A 24,607-nucleotide genomic window follows, 5' to 3' on the forward strand; every position below is an offset into this window, starting at 1 on the left:
AGCACGGAAAACTATGGTTTGTTGTAGGAGTCAGGAGGTCTGAATTGTGTTCCCAAATCTGCTGAAGACTCGGTCTGTGATCTGCAAATGATTTAGTCTTCAGATTTGATTTAACAAAGTACTGAAGATCTATCTGTGTCTTGAGTAAATCGATGGTCCTTATTTAAAGTTTGGTGAAATGAGACCTTTGTGTCATCCTTATTATTGTTTCCATGCAAAATAGAGACAGCAATACTCGATTAACCTCCCAGGAAAGTTTTGTGTTCTAGCAATGGAAAATATTTTGTGAGCGCTGAACAGTATCCTTAACATAGCACAAGATTTTTTTGGAACTGAAAAATTTAAAATTTTAAACTAGAAATTGTTATATTCTTTAAGAGTCTTAGTAGTGGGGCAGTAATTTGCTAATGTGCTGAATACTGAAATTTTGCTCATAAACAGGACAAATGAAAGGGTGCAGTACTCCTAACTGGCCTTGAGGAGGAACATTTGAACAACATATGCAGGCAGCATCTCTTTCAGAGCCACTGTGGGACTTTGTTTTGGGAAAATACTATGCAGCAAATTACTTGTTACTAGATGCAAATCATTGTCTTCAAAATATAATTATGGATATTTTTTTAAAAAAAGTTCTTCATTATATGTATGTAACATGAGGAAAGTCTCTCTTAAAACAAGAATCACATTTGACAAGAAAATTTTGGAAGCTTGTTTTATGGATTCATTTTTAGAAATTATGTTTTAAAAGCCTTTATTTTTTAATTAGTATTTTAAACTACTTTTAGAATTAAGCCTTTGTTCCAACAATGACTTCAAAAAAAGAATAAAAACCCGAACAGTTGAGAAGAAAAGAGATTCATAATTGGCTATTTGAAACATGCTTTTTGTTTGTATCTTTTAACTTATTAACTCTAGTTATTCAATGTATAAATGTTTTAGAGAAGGGAAATATGTTAAGGTTCCACGCCTCTTCTTCTTTAATTAAGTGCAAGAGGCCACATATGCGTAGGATCACCAGGAAGTTCTTCATTTAAAATAAGGATGGCAAAACTTAATATTACTCAAGATCTAAGAAAGGAAAGAAGTTGGAGAGAGGAAGAGGCAAATCCTTGGCTTTCTTTGTTATCTTTTACATTTATTTGTTGTCTAAGGGACATAAAGTGATTTTTTTTTTCTTGCTAAGTACTTCTAAGGTCCACTTAATTTCTGCTGGTTTCTTTAGCTCCACATATCCAAGGACTGTTCCTTATTAGGTTATGTCTAAAGGAAAATGATGGGGTTTGCTTCTGTCTTCGTCAGATAACCCTAAGGATCTCTGTGTTCAGCGGTATGGGCATACAGCAGATCAGCTTATATGCATTGAGGAAATTTTATGTTTTTCTCTAGAAGGACTTAGTAAAGAATTCCGATTGGTACTAGTACAGGTTCAGCTTCAATAGTGTCATCAGAGAAACTTCACGCCGTGTGCTAATTAGGTGTGCTAATTGTATTTTAATTGTGTGTTGTCAAGAAGCCTGTAGTGAGTAGATTCTCATGACATAGAGATACTGAAAATCTTCACGTAGACCATCAAAGCTCTAGTGTCATTGTTAAATGTGGAAGTAAGACTCTGTGTATATCTAAGATTACCTTAATTCAGATAGACCTATGTACACTCGGCACTGACTTTGTGGGGGGATATCAGCTGAAAACAACATGGGTGAGTTTAGAGCAGGCCTTTAAAAGGGCAGGTGATGCTATTGATAGGAAAGATTTCTATTTTGGCCTCTGCGGAATACATGTCTGTATAGGGAACTGGTTTAACCCAGCTGTAGCTGGGAGTCTTGAGCCAGTTATTTCTGACATGCAATCTCAGTTTTGCTACTAACTTGTGTCCTTGGGCAAATCACTTAATCGCTTAGCCCTGTTTACACAAGCATTAAAAAAGGAAATTTTTTTCTACCTCACAGACATGTCCTAAGTGTTTATTAATGTTGGTGCAGTGCTTTGAAGTTAGAGAGCGCTTTGAAGTTTTTGTCCTTTGAAGTATTGTTTTCTGACTTTTCAAAGGTGAACATTTATTTCTGAAATTAACACGTGCCTATGTTTTCTAGCTTATTTTATGTTGCTATGTCATCATCAAATATACATTTAATTTTCTCTATTTTAATTTCTCAAAGATGAAAGCAACCCAAACTGCACCTTGCACGTTGTCAAAGGAACACGTGAGGTGCTGTGGCCGTGGGAGTGAGGAACCTGCAGAGGTCACCATTTCTCCACCGAGGCTTTTCCAGTCAGCCCGCAGCCTGCAGCTGGGCTTACTGTCTTCTGCTGAAACGGCATGTAATGCAACTGAATGACTTCCAGTAACTGCTTGTGTTCTCTAGGGCATTTTCTTGATAAAATTGATAGAAAGCCAAACATTAGTAACACGTTTTCACTCACCGTGATATTTTTATGTTTTCTAATGTGTACTTTAATTTTCATTTAAGACAATTGTTTGCAGTAATGCCAACTGTTTATTGGGAACATATCTCGCTGTAGAATAACTAGTCTGTAAGAGATAATAAAGCCAACATCATTATCTAAACATCATGAGGGATGGAGAAATATATCTGGGTAATCAAGGCATTCTCATTAATAAACATGGCTCAGGAATAAAGCTTTGCTTTGGATAACCAGAAATCTAAGTGTGGCCTCGCTGGCTGAGGTTGAACTATATTTGGATATAGCTTGATTGAGACACAGCAGTGTTAGAAGTGTTCATGAAGATGATTAGAGTGTACTTGACTTATTATAAGACTGGAAGAGAATCTGACTAGTCAGAATGTCTGCAAGAGAGACAAAATGTAGTGCTTAGTTCTGCCTAAAGATTAACTGTAGTAAATTAGGGAAGTCAAAAGGGGAGCTTTGGCACTGAGTGATCTTTGTGTTAGTCATAGTTCTGTAGAGAGTAGGCTTGGGGCCTTCCTGGTGCTGAGAAATCTCTACCCTGGCTGGTGTTTAAATATGAGGTGATCCCTAGAGTAGTGCCGTCCTCTGAGTGGCGCTGGCACACACAGAACCTGTACCATCAGGGGCCTGAGCGGGGGCTGCTGGAGGGAGGGGAAAGCTGATCTGTGCAGTCTCACCTTTTGCATCTGAGACGAGCACAGGGGGCTCCCGTCTTACCCTCTCTGCAACTCACCCTGCAGAGTCCTGTGCCAGGCCCCATGCTTGAAAGAGGTACCTTGCAGGAGGCACAGCTCCTAGCTTTGTCCCCTCTTCATGGATGCTTTCAAAATACTAAGTAATACAACAGCTGACACAATAATTCAGGTATTTTATTCTATTTCCAATACTAGTCACAATGTTATCCCAACACTATAGTACTATTTACTCGAGTATAAAAAAATTAAGATCCTGTTAAGCACTGCATCCGTGCAATGCAAAATGTTCTTTTTTCTGAAGATTAGAGTGCACTTTTATGAGGTTCCCAACTTGGGGTAATTATAAGTGGATAATACACATCTGCAGAGTGCCCCTGATGTCTGTAAATGCTGATAGAGCAGGCTGTCTGTCTGAATGGAATTGTAGGAATGAGGCTTAATGTATATAACTCAGCCAAAGTGAAGATTAGGATTGTTCTACACACATATTAGTGAAGTTTAAGAAGAGTGACCAAGCTACTTAGGAACCTTTTTTTTTTTTTTTTTTTGCAACTGAGGTTTTTGAATAATTAGATTTAAGTATTTTTTCCAAAGTTCTTCATGGACTTACTTGCCAGATAGTTTTCTGAGAAGCTACATAGTGGAGGTAGAAGGGATAAAATCTTTCTAATTTAGTTTCACAGAGCTAAGGAAAGCAATGTTCTTGTTCCGGAACATAACAAAATAAAAGTTGGTTTGAAACAAACAGAAAAAATGTTAGTGGTGATATGATGAAATATATATTTAGTTACTGCAATTTTCATAATACGGAGTAAAGAAAGAGAAATATTACAATTTTTGTGTCTAAGTAATAACTATTATTAGTTATTCGTTTCTATAAATATTTATTCTGCAGAAGTCTTTACTGTCACAAGCTTAATTTAAATTTAAGAACTAATTTGCATGTTAATCTATTGACTAAACCTGCACACTAATACTGATTTTACTAATGAGGAGATACCATTTTCCAGTTCATTGGCTGAAAGTTGTATCAGTGTCATGATTATTATCTTAATTTAAGAGGTTTATATGTGTCCTTTCAGACCAACGCTAATAGAAAGCGGTTATGGCAAAATGCTAGCCCTCATATCGTTAGCATAAAATGTAAATGATGTAAAAGTATTAAGTTACTAAATGCTGAGGCAGCTTCAAGGTTCAGCAAAACCAAATGGAGAGAGGGCCAGGGTTTTTCTCCAAAATGAGCAGATTTTTTTTTTTTCATTTTAAACCAAACAAGCCCTTGTGGTTTTGAGTCAGGAACATACACTGTGTCAGTGAAATCTTGCAGAAGGAAATACTATATAGAAGTTTTTTAACTATTGAAGACCAAGATCCTCCTTACACCCCCTGCATTCAGCAGGGTAACCTCACTGGCAGCATTACTCCCAGAAGGTGAATGTGGTGGTGCCACTGGATCTCCCACAGAAGCCTCTTGGCAAATTTGCTTTGTAGATGTAGAGTAATTTGTGAAAAACTAGTCTGAATTTTGTTCTTACTGATTATAAAATGCTGTAGACGTGACTAGAGACTACAGTGACTTTGAAAGGAAATAATGTTTTGCCACATCATAAACCAGTTTTAATTGCTATTATTTATTAAGTTATTACAGTTAGATGTCAAGCATCAGACATAGTACAGACATTTACGTAAACAATGTCTTGCTAATGAAGTCTCCACACATGCACTTTGAAATTTTGCCCTCTCTGAGGAATCCATTTACAGTAACATGTATATAAATTTTATTTATTATGTCAAAATAATTTTCAAATCAATTTATTTCAGTTCCATAGCTCTTTTTTTTTTCTGAACTTGAAGAAATCTTAAAACTTATTTCAACTCAATGTGGAAAACAGTATCAATTTTTTTTTATTCTGGTAAGAAAAAATATGTTATAATTACTCTGTAATTATATGCAGTATGTCTTCTGAGTTAGCGATGGTAAGCTTTAGTTTCCAGTAACATCACCAGCAGCAAAAAGGTACTGTGGTCTTGCAAGTGGGAGAGCAGATAGTAGTGAATAGGGGCTCAGTTAATTCCCTCTTTAAACCTGTTAGAGGGCCGTTGAAGTAGTTGGGCCTGGGTGAGTCTAATTGGTCTTCCTGGTAGACTTCTTGTAATACATCAGAGAAGATTCCTTGCATCTGTTGCCTTCTCCACAGCTGTCATTTCAGGCCTCCATAAGCCTTACTTATTTTTTTTTTCCTTAATATTCTAGCTTTGTTTCTTGTTTGTCTCTCTGTTTACCTTGAAAACGGTTCCTGTGTTCCCTGCTCTCAGAGCTTGGGAAGGTGGCTGTTACATCATGAGTCCTTTAGGGCTTTTTTATTCCCATAATTCTACAGAAGACTGATAGTAATTAGCACCATGTAAAAAAATATCTGTGCAAGCTTATTTGTTACCTTTGAGTGACTGTAATTCCTACATTAATTCTTTGCTTCTCGGTTTTTCAATACCATTGTTCACTGCGGTACGGAAAAGCAAGGCAGCTCAGGATTAAGAAAGACTGCTTGGCATGCTGCTTTAGCTTCTCTTCATCACTTTTTCTTTGTCTAGAATTCTATATTTAGAGAAGTAGTAAGTTGATTTCATTTATTTCATATTAAATGGCTAAAATATAACTTCCACTTAAATTCTGTTTGTCTTACTATTCGGATATCTATCACCAGTTCAATTTCATTTTTCTATCTAAATCTCTCTATCTAAAGCATTTTCCTAGTCTTTAGACAATTCAAATTGCTCAAGAGGCTTGCTTGTAACCAATTTTTTTTTTTTTTTAAATGTTATTTCTTTGTTCCCTGTTCTGGAAAAAGATATGGAAACATTTAGCATGTTGGGTTTGGTTTGGTTCAGTTGTACTCCATCCTGATCAATTAGTTAAAATCATCTTGTATTTTCAGTTGCATTCAGTTTATATTTGTTGTACATCAAAATGAAGATACATTTTTGTATCTTGTAGAAGGTATAGATGTATTTTGAAGATACATCTTTTGTATCTTGTAGAAGGTAGCAATGCTAGAAAATCATAGACATGTAATTATTTCTTTATTATTCGTGTTTTAATCTGTTCACAATTCTTTAATTTGGTGAGTATCTTTTGTTCGGTTTCACAGTATTTCTCACTGCTGGAAGGTCTTCTGAGGCGCATAGAGTCGATTCTTTCATGTTATCTCCTCTTTCTAGTTCTGACAACTTCCCCTGTCTTCTGTTTGCATCCTCTGGCTTTGACTAGCTCTTTTGGTTCCCCCAGAATGTGTGTGTCCTCTTGTTTGTCAGATCTGGATTCCTGTACCTCACGTTAGTTCCAATTCAGAAAAGTATATAATTACACATCTATCTATAGAGAGGTGCCTCGGTGGAGTGTAAGTTTGACTCCCAGAAACTGAGTAGGACGTTAGCACCTCCTGTCTTTTTCTGAATTATACTTTAGCATTAAGGAATTGGTTAATTGGAGCACTGAATCGGGACCTCAGCTATTTTCCTGTCTGTTTGACTCCGTGAGAAGTACCCTTGTTGATTTGGATAGCTCCGTAAATCACAAAGTCCTGACAACTCCTCCAGATTCATGGTGTTTGCTTTCCTTGGCATATCCCAAAACATCCTTCTCTGTTCAGCTGCACCTGTGATATTCCAGCAGCTCTCTTTGTTCCCAAGCCATTATGTCTTCCTACTCAAATTTCCATTCAAAGAGTGATTCATGCAGCAGGGGAAAGGCATGACCTAGCTGCCCCCTCAGTTTCCATCGCTTTGCAAATCATGTGCAGTCTCATCTGAACCGGAGCTTTCATTTCAGACTTCTCTATTCCCATTCTTGGAACTAACTCTTTATTCCTTACTTTTTTAGTCTGCACTGTGAGGAGAGAAATGTTTGCTGCATAAAGAGGCTGCTTTTTTTTTTTTTTTTAAACTAGCTTTGGTCACAGGAGCAATGAAAACACATCAGCATGGATTTTCTTTCCCCTAGGAATGCCTTTTCTCACAGCAGATGAATACATATGGTTGTTACCTGTGCTGTAGCTACTCTGTGAACAAAGCACAAGCTTGACTTGTTATACCAGCATCCTTTTTTTTTTTAATAACAGCTTTCATACTGTGATGTCCAGCTGGAGAGAATTGCACACCTTCACCAACAGTCTTTAGAAGAGCTGTATGCTGTTCAGTCATTCTTTCCAATGCTTTTGGTGTCTTCCATTGTCCCCTGTACTACTTTCCTTTTCATCCTCTGCATATTACTACCTGATGCCTTTTTGAGTCCACTAGTATTCCTCTATCATCAAACCCACTCATTTACAACTTCTGTCTCCTTTACTATGCAGTAGAAGCATTCCCTATTTGAGAGAGTTTTTAAGGTTTGGGGCTTTTTGTTTGATTTGTGTTTTGGTTTTGCTTTTGTTTTTTGTTTTGTTTTGTTTTGTGGGGTTTTTTTTGCCCTTGCCTAAAGAGCAGTTCTGGGTTTACAAGACTCTCAGGATTAAATTGTATTCTCTGAGACTTCTGGGACTGCTGCCAGGTAACATGGAAGATGCTGAAGAGGCATCTGGACCCACTGTAGTCTACCTGTAGGTATATTTTCTACTGTTGTGGTTTCCAGTGAAGCATACTCTTTGGCTCAACATGTATAGCATAATAGTACACAGAATAGTAATATAGGGTTTTAGGAGACCCAGATTAAGGAAAGAATAGCAATTTTTAACAAGTACTTGTGCAGTGAATTAGCTACAATAAGTGAAGAGATGAGCTATAGAATCAACTTCCTTTTTCCTTTGTGTCACAAGACATAGGGGAAGCTTAATTTCAGCTAAAAGTTAATATAACATCATGAAAATGGGATCAACATGACATTAAGAAATGAAAGAAGGGATATTGTAGTGACAGCTCAGGCTTTATTAGCATCTTCATGTTTAATTCAATAAAATATCACTATTTAAAATGTATCTGAAGCAGCCAGAGCTTGCAATAGAATTCAGAGCAAACCTACTGAAGAGTATAGATGGCCATAGCGTGCTTGCTAGAAATATTGGCAAATTTAGCTTAATAGTAGCAAATTACGTCTCAAATTTGCACTTTCCATACTGGTTTTTTTTTGGTACTTGTATGACGTTCTTTTTGAATCTTTAAAATCAAAAACTTAAATGTCTTTTGCGCTCTATAGGCTTGCTTTTTGTTAGTTTATTTTACAACAGGTTGCATTAATGTTATCTAGATGTGACTTTCAGTTTTGCATGGATCGGCACCAAAACCACCAGGATGGTAGTTTGTTCCCCCTTCCTCTCTTTTACTCAGTGGCATACTTTCCATCCAACAAAGCTTTTCAAAAATAAGGAAGGAAAAGGCCTTCCTGTACAAGCTTCCTGTGAATCCTATCTAGATATAAAAGACTTGTGTAAAAGCTTGGCAGGCAATCCTGGCATATGCCACTTAGTGACTTCCTTATTTTATGCTATCATTCCATGTACAGCAAATGAATCTGAAAATCAGAGTAATTTCCATTCATTTTCAAATAAGAAATTTTAAATGGTAAATTTCCTATCTGTGTATAACGCCCACATTTTAAATTAAAAGTTTTGAATGCTGACAGCATTAGTCATAGGAAATCCTGTATGAACATCCAGCACTTAAGTTGGACCTTCCCCTAGATCATGCCGTAGAAGGAGTTTACAGGAAAACATTCTGTTACTCTTAAATACGCGTTGATTTTTAACCCTTTACATGCCATTGCATCTGATAGTCCAGTGTTTTTTTCTAGAGCCCGTTTCACATTTCTTGTGATCAAAATGGTATTGAAAAACTATATATTTCAATGCTAAAATTTTCTCTATTTTAATAATATACCACTAGCATTCTATATATACATATGTGTACGTATACACCCTTCCCCATGACCACCAACAGTCTTCAGTGTATGCTCTTCAGAATAAAATTAATTTGAAGAAAAAATATTGTTTTAGAATATTATATTGGATGTAAGAGAACCAAGTGCTTCTAATAGCAGGATGTAGAATTTCTTTATAGTTGCATATATATGGTTAATTCTCATACAAATATATTGTATAAAATATAAGGTACAGTATAAGTATTTTAAAATATTCGGTGCAAAAAAAATGGTGTTCACAGAAGCCCAGTAAGAGCTTTGACAAACAGGCTTTGCCGTGTGTGGTTATGCTGGTTAACCCATTACCTTCCCACCCTTCTGCACCTACCGCTCCCAGAGATGGGACAGTAGCTGGGATATGTGTTTCCAGCTCAGCCGATGCACAACACCATGTGCTGGCACAGGACACTGCCATCAATGTGTGACCTTGTGGAAGGGATAGTAGAGACCTATCACCCGTCCTCTTCTGCAGCTGTCGTTAGAAAGATGGCCATCACTGTCAAGTAAACTACTAAGCAATAGGCAAAGGTAAAATTTTAAGTTACATTTATCAGCTTACATTCATTCTCTGTTCTTGAGATACACACTGTCTCGGATAAAAGTGAGGCAAAATAGCAGGTTCCCACAGACAGCAATTCCCATGTACTTTAGGCACTAGGGTAGTAGTCTCTGAATGGCAGTGGGACTGCTATGCTTTTACTGGATTTACTGGACATGAACTTCAGGGTCAGCAGTATGTTACTGCCTTAAAGAACAGACTTGTACCATGATGCTGAAAAGGCAAATATATTAATATTCACATGTTAATTAACAGCATCAAAAAAACTGTATAGCTCAGTAAAAATGGAAAACTAAAAAAGCCAGTATAACTTTGTAAATTAAACCATAATATGGTCAAGGCATGAAAACAACACATACAGCTGTGTTGCACAGGATCATTTTCATATTACATGGATGAACCAACTTTGATAACTAGGATATTTTTTTTAAAGAGATACCATGTCTGATGTGGGATGGCTCCTTTTAAATAAAGACAAAGAAACTATCATTTTCATTTAGTGGGAAGATCCCACACATGTTGAGTTACTCTGGAACAGCTGTCTTAAATTAAGGTTTCAGACTTAAGGAAGGAATCCCAGAGCATAAAGTATCAAATAATAGCTAAATTCAAGATTACGGTGAGGGTTATGATGTTAGGCACGGCAAGCATATATCAGGGAAATGAACTTAAAGAATCATAGGGTTTTTGTAATGCTGTGAATCATAGTACTCCAGTTTTAGATCAAAATACAGCAATGTTTAAATATAGTATAATACAGTTTGATAAATGAATTAAAATACATTTTAATATATCATTGTTCATAGGTGACAGGCTTTAGATTATGCAAATACTGATGGGTGACAATGAAAGAAGTAGAAAGCCCTTAAAATTTCTCAGTATTTGAGAGGTCTACTTTTGTTCTGACTCTTCTCATGAATTTCAAGAGCCTTTCATATATTTTTGGAGCTTCATCATTATAAATAATCATTTTTGGTTGTGTCGGCAACAGTGATAATTTTTACTGGCTACACGGAGAGTTTCTTTTTGTTTTCAACCTGTACTTAGAAAACTTCTCTTTTTTAACTTACAGACTCATGGAGTCATAGAGTCATTTAAATCAGAGTGTAGATCTCTGTGGACTCAGTATTATTCTGAAGATCTAAACGAGGGGGAGGATTTAGACCAAGATATAGTTATTTGATTTGGGACTTTTTGGTTTTATTTTTTAAGCCAAGACCTGGACTGCCTGGAAAAAGGAGAATTAAGTTCAGCACTTCCCTTCTGCACTGTATATCTCCCTTGTGCCTCACACAACCAGGAGTTACAGAGAATCGGGTGTGGGACTACGAAGTAGCTCCCCATGTAAAGCTGTAGGTGGAATTTGAACTCAGATTCATTACTTATTGTGCTATTGCCTGATGTGTCAGCTGAACCCCAGAAACACTGAGGAATCTGGTTTTATTTTTGTATGTTAATTGCTAGGTCTTGCTTGTTCCTGTTTTTATACAGTTGTACAAGACAAGGAGTTTTATTTCTTCTTAATGCCCTCAGAACATTACTGCCACCATGGAATTTAGGCTCTCCTAAAGAGGCAGGGAAAGGTGAGATTGTTACTAATGAGCTTTCACAGATTGATGGGCCTGCACTTCTGTACTGTGGTGGGCAATGTGTTCCCAAAGGGGTTGACATTAGCTTTTCCTTTGATTGGACTGTGGATGTGTCAAAACACCTAGAACTAAATTTCAGGAGAGAATACCATTAGAAAGGCTACAGAAAATCAGGCAGCACTGGTCTGGCTCTTAACTGCCGGTGTTCCTAATTTGCAACAGATTTGGGCATTGAGGTGTTTCTAACAGAAAAGAAGTAACTTCATACGATGTTTCATTCCCGGAGCTCATTAATTTGTTGCTTTTGCCACCATACTTTGTCATTGTTACCATTCGTGTTTGCTTGCAGATGTAACTGACTTTGCTAGTAGCAAATAGATATTCCTGGTACTAACTGGGAGTGCCACATTCAACCCACAGGCTCATAAGCATGGAAGCAACAACAGTTAACATTCAGTTAAAACCCAAGCCTTTCTTATATTGCCAGTCTGGCATTTCCTGTCCCATGAAAAACACAGGAGCAATTTCTGCACATAAGAATGATAACACAGTGAACAGAGGGGGCCAAGGAAACAGCTTGAAACTAATTTTGGGTGTGCTGGTGGGTTTTGTAAGTAAATTCAAAACAGACATAGAAGCCAATATCAGGAACATGTGCAAGAAATTCCATTTATAAGATTTTGAATAATAACCTCACTGCCCTCTTAAATAATTTGAAATATATATGCATAAAGTTAGCCATCTAACAAAAACAGTTTCATAAGCAGGTATACTAAGGACTCACAGTTCTTGTTCAAGTTAATGGGTGTACAAAAAATGTTCACCGTGAAAGTCAAACCACGTTTTATAGGTTTGTCCATATGGGACGTTGAGCTTGTTTAACCAAAAGTGTGAACTCAAATTAAGTTAGTAAAACTGGTGCAAAATCTGCCTGGGCATTTTTGTAGTGTAATTTAAATCGGGAAGAATGAATTTAAGTGTTCTGACTCAATCTCTGGTAATTTGAAGATTGCTGGTGAGCATTTCTTTTAGAAGATGCCACATTCCCTACTGTTTGTACCTGCATTTATGTTCCACCTCCCCCATTGCCCCCATTATTTCAGGTGTTTGTAGAGCTGTGTGGTTAACTGAATAAGGGAAGCAATGCAGATTAAAATAAGCATCCTGCAATATTCCCAAAAGTACTACAGCACAAATGAAGGAGTGGAAAAGAAGAGGTAAAGGAGGAGGGAAAAGGTGGCTGCTCAGGCTGGCACCAATGTGAAAAACCTGCTTACACACATCAAAGCTGAGCTGCCTCAGGCCAGGAGGTGGATGTGTCAGTGCTCGCCTGGCAGCACCAGCCCTTGGAGCAGTAGTGGCCAAGTGTTCAGCTACTGCAGCCCACAGACTGGCACGTAAACCTGAACTGCTTTCTTGGTAGCTTCTTAAAACACACTGGCTAAAGCTACCCGAGGTCATGCGGCAAGGCCACATATAAAATCAGTAAAGTAAGACTGTGCATATTGTGTACCAGTTTGAAACAATCAGTTTTAAAAAGCTAGAGCCATGTAACTTTCTTACAAAAACAAAAGTTTGGTCTGAGGCTAAGTAAATTCCTGATAAGCAAGAAAGTCTCTTGGGACAAAATGTTTTGCCGTTGCTCATTTTCTTTCTTTCTTTTCTGGAAATTCTGACATCCCTGTTTCCCAACATAAGAAGATACTATGATTCTTAAACATCTTTTCTTCTCAGTATCTATCAGTGGCCTGATTTTCAGTGGTGGTATATCCAGGACTATATATTTAGGACTTGTGCTACCTTTTTCTACCTTTCAATCAGTATTTTGACACAGAATCAAACGGGTTAACTTTATTGTTACTTTTGCAGAATTACACAGAAGCAAAAGCTGTCAGTAGTTGTGACGCTTAGTCAGGGGCACTTCCCTAAATATGCTAAGCTTAGGTGGTTTTGGGAGTGCAGGAGTGGGAAATAGCATTCAGAAGTCTCTAACCAAGCTAATGTATTAAAAGCATTGATTAATCTGCACAGAGAAAAGCAGCTTGCCTTTTCACGGGTCACAGTCCTGGAAACTCACATAGTGGGAAACCAGACCTGCAGTGCCACACTGGAAAGATACTGGTTAGAAACCTCTGGTTCAAGAGGAAGGGGCCTGGGCAAAGATCACTGAGTTCTGTTTACATTCCATCACTTAAAGAAGGAAACTTTGCTGTTAACTTTTCAAGGGCTAGCTTTGGTCTGTGACCTTGCTGTAGATTAACTGTAAACTCTTGTGCTGTCAGTCCTGAAGTCAGCTCAACTTACTGTATAGGTTTTCATGGTTTTTATGTAATTTTGCTTATGAAAGCCCTTTGTCAGGAAGCAGGGAGAATGGACAATCTGTCATAGCAAATCCAAGCAAGAAATCTAGAGATGGATTTTGCCTTGAGAATTTGGGTTCTTTTTCTCCCTTTCAGATATTTGGGTCAGACACTTGATGATTATTAGCATGATAAGGATCGTATCTTGACTGGGGCCCTGAGACACCACTGGAGGCTTCATAGGAAGTCTTGCTTTTCATGACTTCTTGTAAGGAGTTTTGAACAGTTAATGTTTGGGGATACCTTAGTGTTTGTATAAGTAAAAAAGATTGTACATTATGTATATGATGCAGTAAAGCCTTGCATACGGAAATTTGTTCATCACTAACACATGGTGGATGTTTGCAGAACATTTCTTTTTAGTAAAAGGAAGTGTCTCCTGATTCTAATCAGATAATCATTACACCCTGGTTTCATGCTATCTAACTAGAAACTAACTGGAGTTAAAAAAAAAGCAGACTGCTGAGGCACAGGCACTTCCAATTAGCAATTCAGTTTACCCAGATCACTCTCTGTAGAGTCCTGTGCTTTCTTGTTAACCATAAGAAGAACCTGTGGTGCCTCCTAACCTAGGTAACTTAGTTAGATGAATAAATCCTGAGCTCTATCTTTAAAGTGTTACGGCTTGATTTAAAGAGAAGCTTTTTGTGTTCAACTTCTCAAGGTGAAAATAAAACCACCACCAGAGCCTGCAATTTGGGTGTAGCAACTCACAATTTTTATTACTGTTAAAAGTTCTAAAAGTACTTTTGGACACAAATGAAAATGAACTTTTCATAGTTGTCAAGGTGCTTTGATTTGTGGTCGCACAGAAGTCAGCAGCTTTGAGAATCGCATCACTTCAAATAGGCTTCAGTTTTTGGTAGTGCTGGGGCATGCTTTTAAACCTACCAGTAGTCCATTCAGTGGAGATTCTGAACTTCTTAAGTTATCTCATAGAATCATAGAATTGTCTAGGTTGGAAGGGACCTTTAAGATCATCTAGTCCAACCATCAACCTAACTCCAATAAAAAAACCCCATCGCTAAACCATGTCACTAAGTACTGTGTCAACCCATCTTTTAAATACCTCCGGGGATGGTGCCTCAACCACTTCCCTGGGCAGCCCATACCAATGCTTAATAACCCTTTCAGTGTAAAAATTTTTCCTAATATTCAATCTGAACCTCCCCTGGTGCAACTTGAGGCCATTTCCTCTTGTCCTATCGCCTGTCACTTGGGAGAAGAGACCGACCTCCGCCTCTCTACACCCTCCTTTCAGGGAGTTGTAGAGAGGGATAAGGTCTCCCCTCAGCCTCCTTTTCTCCAGGCTGAACACCCCCAGCTCCCTCAGCCACTCCTCACAAGACTTGTTCTCCAGACCCCTCACCAGCTCCTTTGCCCTTCTCTGGACCCGCTCCAGCACCTCAATGTCTTTTTTGTGGTAAGGGGCCCAAAACTGGACACATCTCTTTGCAATATGAGTGCTATGTGAATGGCTTTGTGAGTTTAAATAGCAATATTCCCTGGATTATGCCTGTATCTGCATGTTTTCATGACTAGTTACCAGAGACTAAAGGCATAAAAGGCATGATAACAGCAGGCATGTAAAAGTCACCCCCACTAATTCGTCATCGTGGATAAGAATTCGGAAAAATACCCGTGGATGCTCAGTTTTGAACCCTTAGCGTCCTCTGAAATAACTGCGGTTATTCTATTATTGAAATGATGCAGGATCTCCCTACTCATTGCAGTGATTATTTTAAGAATTCGGGGAAGCTATTAAAATTAATCTTTTTTTAGTACACTTGTATGATAGCGGGTTTGTCTGAAGACTTTTCTGGCTACTACACCATCTGAGCAAAAGCTCCTGTTGCAGGCATCTGTGCAGCTTGTTCAGGACTGTTTGCTTTTGAGCTCCATCTGCTGGAATTGTGTCCTGTTTCCCACATCTTTGGTATTACGCTGCCAGGTTTCACAGGAATTCGTTTTAATTTGAAAGAGAATAAGGAACAAAGTTCACAGTTCCAAGGAATTTCTAGCAAGTTGCTAGTCCTTTTGTTTAAGGAATCAGCTGAAGGATTGCTTGGAGAACACAAGGCTTGAAACACAAAATAGTTGTGAGACAGAGGAGAAGAAATACTAGTTCTTCCTCCACTTTTGTTTACAGAGTCAGTTTCTAGGTATTTTATAGAGATTTGGATTAATCAGGTCAGTTGTAACCTATCAACTTCTGGATGAGATTTCAAAAATAGGTTACTTTACTCATTTTTTCTGAATTCTGTTTTTGTTTTGTTTTCCCCTAATGTCTGTTGTTACTCTATAACTAGGAAAATTAGCAGTGTTTTCAGTATTTAATTAACTTCTAAAAAAGCCATTCTTCCCCATTGTAACTGTGTTTCTAGTATTTCAGAATGTTTAAGGACAGAAGGGACTGTGATGAACATCTGATTCGATTTTTGTAGTTCCATTGTTCCTTAACAAAAATGTACTGCAAAGAATAATGTGCAAAATTGGAAAAGAGGGCCCTGCTGTGCAAAACCACTCTAAAACTGTTTTAAGTAGTCAGAGGCTTTCACGGTAAATTATACGATGACTTTCTACACGTTTTCTTTGTAAGAAGCACCCTTCTCTGTTCAGAGGATATATTGTAATGTTCATGTCAACAATCATGTATATGTGTGTTAGGATTGCCACCAGTCCTTGGGTGCAGACACTGGTGTGTAATTCTAGCACTTCTCTGGAAAAATTAACCTTCTTAAAAACCAAACCACCTACATTTTGAATTTTCCTTTTCTTTAGTTAGAAAGCTAATACTGCCTTCCTTCTGTCTGTCCCTAAGCTAAGGCTAGATGTTACTAAGGTATATTCTTTTTCATAATGGGTTTGTGTATATGGTATTTCAGATATTATTCCCTTGCTGTCCATCTGCCTGTTAGCAATATTTTGTGTTTGTTTACAATGTTTGCAGTGTTTTTTTCTAGACATCAAACTTTGCCTGAACTGGTTTAAGTTTCTTGATGTGGGTAACTCCACGCTGTTATACCTAAGTCTTGGGAACAGGGGTAGAGAGGAAGAGATGCAGAACAGAGAAAGCGCGAGGCTTGATGTTAAAGATAAGTGTTCATTTTTTTCAGTTCTGCCTTGTACTTCTCATGGACATGGTATACCGCACTCTGTGGTGTGCTCCAAGCTTGTTCCAGCCTGAGCTGGTCCGTCTGCCTCCGCACTCTATTCAGTAATGCCGCCCGGGCTAATAACCCTGGAGCCTGGGTCAGGGTTATTCACTCAAGCAGAGCTCTGTGCTGATCCACATCCATAACTTCCAATTTTGCTGTTGGTTCAAGCACCACACTCCACCGTGCAGCATCCATCCGTGCTGTGTGATACTAGATAAGTGATGTCAGCCTGCTATGCAGTAACCTGGGCGTCCCTAAGTTAGATTCTTTGCTTCCTGCAGAGTTGTGGGGATAAGATCATTAATGGGGGTGCAGCGATGTACTTCATTGAAAGGCCTGTTTACTTTTTCAGAAACTAATTATTATAATGGATTTCTTAGGCTTCTGCTTGGGACAAAACTGTCAGTCATTTTTCACATAGGTTTGGAGAGAGATTATCTGTATTTCTTGACAGCTTCCTATAAAATGGAAAAATAGCTAAGACATCTCTTGGTCGCTAGACTTCATTGTTAAATGGGTATGTGCTGCCTTAGGCTGGTATTTAAAGTGCCATGTTTCGAGGTCAGTGTTTTTTAGACCTACAGAGATGTAGGCGATTCAAGGATGGGGACTCCACTGTGTTCTGAGGTTGAAACTGGCTGGTATGTTACTCTTTCCCACTGAAGAATAAGTTAGATTGTTACTGTTATTTCTGTAATGACATGTATTTTGGATTTAAGATTATTCAGTGAGTAATCATGGTCAACCCCCCCCTCCCCTTGTAGCTCACTTTTGTTCATGGGATAGAAGTGTGAGGGTTTTGTTGGTTTCAGTATGGACCCAAATTCTAATTAATATTTCTGCGTCCCAAACATGTTGTTCTGATTAGAGGCTCTTTGCCCAGGCATTTCTGTGTAGCCTGCCCTGTTTGAAACCCTGCCTTTTTCTGACTTCACTTCCTGAATCCGTTGACAACACTCACAGCCAAACAAAATACATGTTCACAATGCTGTTATTTGCAAAATATTCCCTTGTGAGTACAGCTGGGGCAACAAAAAGAGAGTTTCTCTCTGAATCTCGGAGAGAACTGACTATTCCTTACAGAAGTAAGGCACATAGCGCATTAGGCAATTTTAGTCTTGGCAGTAAAGTAAGTGTTAAAACTTTGCATTTCACCACATACACATGCACGCACGTCTTTCATTACAGTTGTGCGTATTGATCGAGTGATCTAGTAATACACTAAGAGTGCTGAATTTTAATCTATGCTGAAGGAAACCAGATAGCAACAGGCTCACAGCCCACCACACCGTTTACAAAACAGGTGGAGGGAATATAAACTTACTTTGCCCTGTTTTAGGCCTGATCCTTATCCAAATGAGGGACCAAAGAAAGGGTTCGTCTAAATCACCCCCCTTCTCCTTGTGAAGCTGCATAACTGGCACTAAAAAACACCTTGCTTGATGGTAGGTTCTCTGACTGGACACCAGTACCTCCTGAGCTGGACCCAATCGAGTAACTGGTGTCACAGAAGCCAACCTGTCCGATGATGCCCACGGAACAAGCAGTGCTATTACTCAGTAACTTTTTTTGCCTGTGCTACAGAAAAGTCTTACTTGAGAGAGAAAACACATAACTGCAACGCTAAATGTCTGTGTGCGCGTATTAGGATAGGGTGGAGCAGACTGTCACTCAGCTGTATTTAATTAACATAGTATTTTATATAATGTATTTATTTTTTACGTAATTAGGTGATTAAGCAAAATGCTTGCTAGTAACATCTATTCCACAACCCAGCACTGTTGAGAGTTAAACATGCACCTTTGCATGTAATTAATCTCCTTGCCCTGCTTATTTTGCTAGTTGGCACTTGCTAAATCCCTGTAAAACCACACCCAGCAGTGCTGTGTATTATCCCTCTGCTGTCTATTCCTACATATGGTCAAAATCAACTTACCTTCCGGGTTGCTGACATCAGCAAAATGTACTCTTGGCAAACTACAGTATCCTCCTAGTAACCCTTTGTTTGGTTGGTGTTATTACAATTGTGTTCCTCTGACAGCAGCAAACACCACCTAAATAGCACCCACCTTGACACTTGGGATTATGATGATGGAAGGAGATCACCGTATTATCATATTTTAAACATTAAAACAACCCTTCATATGATAAAATACATACAGTCGGGGGGTGGGGGGGAATAGAGGAAAGATACTTCTGTGCTTCCTGTCAGGAACTTACCCACAATAGTTGCAAGTTTCAGGGTATCATTTTGTTAAGGTGTAGATATCCACTTATCTAGTCATCTTGTGAAGTGACCTTAAACAAGACTGTCACTTCAATTAAAGTTATGCTTATTCCTATTTTAAGGAAAAAAAGACATTTTTAAGACATGCTCTAAAACATTAGCATTCACTAATAATATTGTATAATATATATATTTTGGCTGTCTTTTGATAGCATCTATTTCCTCTTAGTTGGTTGGCTCTAAACAGCAAGCAGGAAAACATCTGGTCTCCCTTCAAATATATGCTTATGAAATGAAACGGGTACAGTGTTGAAAATCCTAGTATAGTAATTCCACCCCCCCATGACTTAAGCAGCATGTTTCTCAGGTATATATTTATATTGTCATTATACTAAAATCCAAGATTCTTTTATAAAAAATAGATGGGAAGTGCCAGAGAAGTTGCTATTTTCAGCAAGTTGCTGAAAACAAGCAACAGGAGTTGCTGTTTTTCAACAAGTTGCCCTTTTCATTTCCTACAGGTTCAGTTTTCCCAGCTTTTCTATTGCTAAAAAGTTTAGAACCCACAGTGACACCCAAAAGGGAAAGGATTTCAAGATAAGGAAGGAGTTATAAAATTATTCTACTGTTGACAGCAGCATTGTCATAAATACCAACAAACAAGGACCACCTCCTACCTAGGAAGGGACACAGGAATAAAGGTTAATATTTCTATTTTCAAAGTCTACAGCATATCTTGTCTTTTTAAAATACAATCACTTGCCTTATCTTCTTGAGGCCATTAATTTAATAAAAAGCATGTCAGATCAAGCAGTCAGTTGCTCCAGTTATGGAGCAATTTCATACACTGGCTTTCTACCCCTCTACAACCTGCTTGAGGTTACCCGTCTAAACTGGACCACTAGGATATGCTGGGCAAGCTGGACAGGTTACAACTGGGAACTACAACTTCAGGACAATAAAAAAGTCTTATTAGTTGGGTCATCAGGATCTAACTTCTCCTTCTCCTCACACATTCTACACGACATGCCTGTAGTCACAGAGTAAGTAAGTCTGACAACCCCTACCCTTCAGGGTTCAGCACAAAGAGCATTTTCCCAACTCAGGTACTAGCCAAAAAAAATAAAAGTGTGAGGGGGAAATGCATTTTAATTATTTTATTTTTCTTAAATATAATAGAACCTTCTAGAATTTTTCCAGAAACAGAAACATTAAAAAATTATACTTTATTACAAATGGTAAACTCAGAGTGCTAAAAAAAAGCCTCTTATTTACAAACAATACTGGGCAGTGCCCAAATAAACAACATAAAAATAACTTACAAAGTCATGAAGTAGTTTATTGACATTAATCAACTTTCATAAAATAAAATAAAAAAAGATATGTACATACACAATTTACTTGAAGGCAGGCAGAATAGTTCTTTTTTTGTTTATCAGCCTCCCACAAACCTCCCTCCCACTTTTTTTTTTTTCTTAAGGAATACTACATAAAGCAATCTACAGTTTCTATTGCAGTTTTAACCTTTAATACTGAATGATCATCGAATGTTAGGTCCATGCAGGTCTTGGTCAATGTTAAACGAAGATCTGACGTCTCATCTGGGCAGGAACAGCACTTCTCGGAGCGGTGCTGGCCGCTTTGCTACGAACTCGAGCTGAAGGCTCGGCAGTCTTTCCACACATGCGCTTTGCAGAGCACAGGCAGGACTCAGCCTTTCAGCTTTTTACCGTGAGCTTTATGCATCTGCCACTTTGGGTATTTTTTTTTTTTTGTTCTGTTGTTGTTTTAGTTATACCACAATATCACAGTTCTCATTGAAGACAGTCTCTTCAAAACGTTTGCAACTGTTGTGTTAGCATGAGCTGGCACCCGCTGTTGACATGGTTCATGACCTTCTGCTTAAGCTGTGCAACCTGTTCTCTGAGCATGTTGGCAGTGGATGCCAGCTCTGAGTTCTGGGCTTTCAAAGTTTTCACTTTTTCTTCCAACCTGGCAATCCTTTCCAACTTCCTTTTCCGGCATTTGGATGCCGCAATTCTGTTTCTCATGCGTTTTCTCTCGGCTTTGATTCTCTCCTGCGACTCCATGTCAATAGGGGAGAGGGGAGGAGTTTCCCCTGGCATTTCAGGTACAGTCTGAGGCTCTTCTTTCAGAGCCTGAAGCCGGGGATGCTGCACGGGCATCTGGGGGTTTATGTGATGCTGAGGTGCGTAGCCCATGTTGTTGGCGTTGTAGTTTGGCGCGGAGTTGAGTGCGTTGGGGTTGAAGTTGCTGAGATTGGCGTACACCGGGGGCTCGCTGTGCAAATTCGTGTTGAAACTACTGTTGCCGGCCATAGAGGACACAGGTGCCATGCCGCTGTTAACAGGTTGAGCGGCGGAGGTAACGCTGGGCATGGTGTTCTGGTTGTGCAGTTCCGCCAGGGCTCTCACAAAGCCTTCCGCAAACCCTTCTTGCTCGTCGGTGACATTTTTGGGGCAGAGGAACTGCGTCGGGGTCGGCGTGGTGGTGATTAACCCGTTGCTGGACTGGATGATGAGCCGCTCCAGCTCAGGCGAGGCCAGTTTCAGGAGTCCCACGTCGGGGGAGGTGAGGATGTCGGCGTTCTTGTTCCTCAGGTGCGGCTTCAGGTTGCTGGATGGGTCGGACAGGTTCAGCGTCATGTTCTGCTTCAGCACTTTGGCGTTATTATATCCATACCCGCCGCTCTCCGGCGGCACGAAGCTGGCGTTCAGGGCATCCTCGTAGAAAGTAGGCTCCATCTTTGCACTCATAGAACAGAGTCCGCGGAGTGGCGCCGGGAGCTGCGGCAGCGCGGAGAAGCTGCCCGGCCGCCGCTTGCGCCCCGCTCCGCCCGGTCACCCCAACCCTCCCGGCCGCGCAGGGAGGGGGGAAGGAGAAAGCAGAGCCTTACTTCTTCTCGCCGGGGCGCGGAAACTCCTCCCGGCGCGGGCCGGGCCCGCGGTCCTTGCCGCCGCTGCTGCTGCCGCTGCCGCGCTGCGAGTCCCCCTGGCCTGGCGGGGCGGCGGGGCGCCTTGCCGCCCTTCTTCTCCTGCTGCTGCCGCGGGGCCGGGACGGTGGCTCCGCCGCCACGAGTACTTTTCCTTTTCCCCTCCCCGGCTCCGCGCTCACTGCGCCCGCTCCGCTCGCTTCCACTCGGCGGCCGCAGATCGCGTTGCCGCCTGCCCGCCCGTCCCGCGCTCTGAGCCCGCTCCCGGCGTGGAGCCCTTCACTTATCAGCGACCGGGAGCCCGCTAAAAATAGCCCATGATGTCACCCCGCGGGCTCCCCATTGGCTGCCGCCGCCTCTCCCGGGGGAGGCGGGCCGCTGGCCCGGCCCGGTGCATATCAGCCGGTCGCCATGGCCACCCCGCCCCTAGAAGCTTCTCAGGGCGGGCGCGGGGCCTTGTGGGATGAGGTAATGCTGGCGGCGGCTCGGGGCATTGTGGGCTGACGTATTGTTTTTGAATATCTGGTTACCGCGTCCCGAGCGCGCGCGGGGTTGGCTGCCGCCGGCGCCTCCTCCTCAACGGCCACGTACCAACCGCCCTCCGGAGGGGCGGGGGCGCCGCTCGGCCCCCTCCCGCCGCCGCCCTCCCACGCACAGCCGTCGCCCTCTCCCCGATCGTTTTCGCCTCCGTTTGCGTCTTTCTCGGCCGGTACAGGAGGCGGGGCCGCGCTCCGGCCTGTGGTGCGTCTCGTGTTCCCCCCTCCACCCCCCTAACCCCCCCCGCTGTTGGTACGGCCCTTCAGGTGGCGCTCCGGGGGAGGCCTCACGTGATTTCCCCTCCTCGCCGCCGTCCCGCCGCCTGTGCGGCTTCCAGGCAGGGCTCGGGCGGGCACCAACCGCCGCGGGGCGGCCCCCTTCCCGCTGAGGGGCCCAGCGCCTCTCCTCCCTCCCCTCCCCGCTGGCCGGGCGTGCCTTCGGCTGGCGGCCGCCGAGGCCTCGCCCTCGCCCGCCTTCACAGCCGGCTGTTGGGGGAGCCCCGCCGGGCGGGAAGGGCGGCCCGGCTCCCGGAGCGCTTAGCTGGCCTCTGGCGGGGCCGAGGGGCCCCCGTGGGCCGTCTCCTCACCGCCCGGCTCCGCGGGTGATGTGGGTTTCGTCCGATACCGCCCGACCGCTGTGGGGGTGTACGCGAGGGCACGGCTTTGGCGTTACGGCTATCGGGGATGTCAATTCCCGGTCTCAGAAACGCGCCAGGGTAACAGCAGGGGGAAATAAAACCTGACGGGAAAAAGCCTGGTTCCAGATGGGCTTCTATAAACTCGTCCTCCAAGGGGAGGGGACAGCGACGGCCTAATTTTAGAAAGAATGCCCTAGTATTACTGTGGAAGTACAGGTTAGTCGGGAGGGAAAATAAAGGCTGGAGTTGAAGGACTCCAGTCGAGGAGAAAAGTCTGTGCTGGCATGTTCACCTCAGAGCACCAGATCAGTGATCTCTGGGTCGCTGTAACTGCCCAATGCTGAACGTGGCACAGTATAGTGCGTAGCTCTAATAAACCGGTGTGCCCTACTGCTTGGATTCATCTTTTTTACCTTTCTCCTCCTCACCCTCTCCCCACCCCCTTCTCTCTGGGAGGTGTGAATTTGTGAATGCGGACAGGCAGCCACCTCTGGAGTAAAGTGCAGCAGCTATTTAAGGACAGAGGGTGACAACACAGGATAGGACAGGGGTGTACTCCTGTATCTTGTTGCCAGCAGTGCAACAAGTGCTCCTTAACGCTTGCAACGTGAAGCTGTTACCTGCTGTCGTAGGGTGGTCCAGCTTCTTATGTCAGTGAAGAATTTGGTCTATCAGGTTAAAGCACTTTTTTACGATATGCAAAGCTGACAAACTTATGTCTAGGTTTGAAAATACACTTTCAAATTCTCCAGTGCTATTTTTTCCTGGATGTAATGACATAATTACCAGTTATAGTATAGGAAGCAACAATGAAGCAAACAAACACAAGCAGCTGAAAAAGAAAAGTGAAGGTCTAGCTCCCCTGTTTGAAGTTGTTGATTTTGTCCCCTGGTGTTCCCACCTGACTTCAGCCACTATATTCATTTGACCACATGGTGGGCACTGGTGTTACTTTGTATGCTCACTGGAATTATGCAAATAATACGTGCACTTCTTTGTACACTTGTGTGAACAGTCTGTGGCACAAAGTTTTGGCCTGGAAGTGGGGGGCTCTCTGTGTGCTGTTGGTATATTCACAACCTTCACGCGGGCAGCATCTTTCTGTGTTGCAGATACCTCAAACTACTCAGCTGCTGCTGTAGCTTCAGCTGCAAATAGTTTTGCCAAACAGCAGTAAGTTATCACATATGCATAAGAAAATCTCTGAACCCCATTAATGCAGTGAATGCTACAAGCAGTTGTTTAACTCCTTTTTAATCTTTATGCACAAGGTAAATAAAGGCCAATGACTGACTCTTCTGGCACATGAACCAAGGGGCAGCAAATGAAACTGGAAGGTTCGGAACAAATGAGAGAAACGTCTTCACAGAATTGTAGTTAAGCCATGGAACTCCTTGGCAAGAGTGCTGTGCAGACTGAGGGGTTTTAAAGCGATTCACAGAAGAGAAACCATTTCAGGGCTATTGAATGCAGTGCATCTCTGGCTCTGGAAATCTCAAAGCTGCAGATGGTTTGTGCCTGGGAGAGCATCCCGAGGCAAAACTGCTGTGC

At 41.3% G+C, this 24,607-nt stretch overlaps 1 protein-coding gene and 1 long non-coding RNA gene across 2 annotated transcripts in view; one reads left to right on the top strand and one right to left on the bottom strand.

Annotated features, from left to right (window-relative positions):
* LOC141467036 (uncharacterized) overlaps nt 1–24,607 on the top strand; it is a 72,154-nt gene that overhangs the window by 5,599 nt on the left and 41,948 nt on the right. The window lies entirely within an intron of this gene.
* Nucleotides 20,104–22,136, bottom strand: JUN (Jun proto-oncogene, AP-1 transcription factor subunit). Its single transcript, XM_074151391.1, has one exon. It carries the CDS (start codon nt 21,704–21,706, stop codon nt 20,762–20,764), a length of 945 nt encoding a protein of 314 aa, XP_074007492.1. The 5' UTR covers nt 21,707–22,136; the 3' UTR covers nt 20,104–20,761.

The sequence above is a fragment of the Numenius arquata genome, chromosome 8 (genome assembly GCF_964106895.1).
Source record: "Numenius arquata chromosome 8, bNumArq3.hap1.1, whole genome shotgun sequence".
In the NCBI taxonomy this organism is placed as follows: Eukaryota; Metazoa; Chordata; class Aves; order Charadriiformes; family Scolopacidae; genus Numenius; species Numenius arquata.